Raw genomic sequence first — 2,211 nt, 5'->3', positions numbered from 1 at the left:
GTGGATGTGCGGCCGGCAGCGTGTGCCGCGGCAACAATACCGAGGTCAGCGCTCGAGTAGGGGTACAACAGCGAGTGAGGGGAGGTGCCGATATTTACTTTGTAACCGAATAATAATAATTCACCCAGGCGAACAAAACAGCAATTTCCGTGGCGGCAAATCTAGATGAAATGGTGCACTCTGATTGGCCTAGCGCTATCGCTTATAATTCAAAAACTATGCGTCGGACGAGCTTCCGGAAAAAAAATTCTCGGTCGGATTTTAACGAGGTATCACGCTGGCTAGTCCGTGGGAGGCAATTTAGGGACACCCTGTATATATATATATATATCAGTGGTTGAGACTAATGACAGTTCGTGAAAAAAAAAATGACAAGAGTTTAATGAATTACAATTGCGAAATCTACGGATTCGTGGCACCTTGTTGTCTTCAGAAATATATATAACAATATCGAATAATTAACTATACTGTTAAATGTTGATGTAGGAAGTAAATAAAGACTCATAGTTTAATAAAACAATAGATATATATATTCAGAGGAGTACAAGCAGATTGTGCTCGATGGTCGAGGTCGAACTGGCGTATCGAAAGGATCTCGCGGTCACCGAAGATAAGCGCGACAATTGAGGGACACCTAGTGTCACCTGTCGATCGATACGATTAGATCGAAGGTTGCTCTGCCGCTCAGGCAAATACATGACATCCCTCCCGTCGTAGTTGGGTTGTCGATATCCGTTGTTAGCCATCATTGGCTTCTTAGTCATCTTCTTCGCCCTTCTTCTAAGCCCGGATCGTCGCTCCTGCGGAACATTGCGCTCAGGGCAGTTTTCAAGTTGTTGTCTCGATATGTAGTTAAGGAAGACCGTCAACGATGCTTGCGTCTAATAGACTTTCGCGGTACCGGTTTTTACTGCCTCCCACACATTTTCTTTTAGGACGTTTGCGCCTAGCAGACGCTTCATCCTGTGTTTCTTCATCAGCGGTTTGCTTCTGTTCATCAACGGGGTTATCATCCCCTTCCTCCTCGGTAGGTTGATAAGTCGCCAAATCAAGCAACCTATTCCGACTGCAGCCTGGTGTGTCTTTCTGGAGAGGCTGCGGGAGTGCTACCAGCTGATCGATGTCTCTTTTGTGGATAATGCCCACATTTTCTTCTTTTACTTCACAATTTCTTTTCCCAAGTTTCTTTATAATAGTAGCTATTACCCATTTTGGACCTGCCGCACGGTAATTTCTCATGCGGACTCTCATTCCAAGTTCCAGACTCCGAATGTTCCTAGATTTTCTAGGTAATTCATTTTCTTCTTCTTGATTTCCAGGTTTTATTTTGTTAAGGAGTGTTTGCAGATTTCGGCCAAACATTAGTTCAGCGGGTGTTTTGCCCGTCGTCGTTACCGGCGTGGAGTGTTGTTTCAACAAAAATATCGATAGCCTGGTCTCCCAGTCACCATCTTTCAGCTTTCTAAGTGAATTTCTTGCCGATTGAACTGTCCTTTCTGCTTGGCCGTTCGCCTGTGGATTATACGGAGCTATGAATAAGCTTTTCATTCCGTTTCTTTTATAAAACTCTTGGATTTCTAACGACGAGAATGCCGCATCGTTATCTGATACGATAGTGTCCGGAACCCCAAATGTCGCGAAGACTTGTCGTAGTTCCTTGATGACTAGTCGTGAGTGTCTCGAGGGAACTCTTCTCACCTCTACCCATTTTGTGTAGGCGTCGACCATCACCAAAAACAACTGACCTTCGAATGGTCCCGCGAAGTCCAAGTGTATGCGGTTCCATGGAATCTGACGAGCCGTCCAATTTTCTGTCGGAGTTTTCTTCGGCGCGTGTTGTATCTCCATACATTCTTCACAGTTTTTCACCAGCGACTCGATTTCTTGATCGATTCTTGGCCACCAGGCGAATGTTCTTACAGCGACTTTTGTCCCCACAATCCCCGGATGGTTGCCGTGTAATAAGTTTAGGACGCTGTGCTGCAACTTCTTCGGTATGATTACACGATTTCCCCATACCAAACAGCCTTTTTCGAGCGATATTTCTTGTCTTTTACTCCAAAATCAAACGTATTGTTTTTGAGGTTTACGTGGCCATCCTTTTATGACCCAATTTTTTATTTTCTTCAAGACGGTATCCTGACTCGTCTCTACCGCGATTTCTTCGGGATTTACAGGATTGCGATTCGAGTTTTCTATCATGAGAGCGTT

The 2,211-nt window shown here is 44.6% G+C and overlaps 1 protein-coding gene across 1 annotated transcript; it reads right to left on the bottom strand.

Moving 5' to 3' along the window:
- Nucleotides 1–852: 852 nt before the first annotated feature.
- Nucleotides 853–1,848, bottom strand: LOC124297777 (uncharacterized protein K02A2.6-like). The gene has a single exon (XM_046749089.1). The coding sequence runs from the start codon at nt 1,846–1,848 to the stop codon at nt 853–855; it is 996 nt and encodes a 331-aa protein (XP_046605045.1).
- Between the last annotated feature and the right edge of the window lie 363 nt (nt 1,849–2,211).

The sequence above is a fragment of the Neodiprion virginianus genome, chromosome 2 (assembly GCF_021901495.1).
Source record: "Neodiprion virginianus isolate iyNeoVirg1 chromosome 2, iyNeoVirg1.1, whole genome shotgun sequence".
NCBI lineage: Eukaryota > Metazoa > Arthropoda > Insecta > Hymenoptera > Diprionidae > Neodiprion > Neodiprion virginianus.
The sequence above is the reverse complement of the archived record's forward strand: the minus strand, read 5'-3'. Positions and strand labels throughout refer to the sequence as shown.

Coding starts and splice junctions, on each gene's coding strand:
- LOC124297777 (XM_046749089.1), bottom strand. CDS start 1,848: ATGGAGATACAACACGCGCCGAAGAAAACTCCGACAGAAAATTGGACG.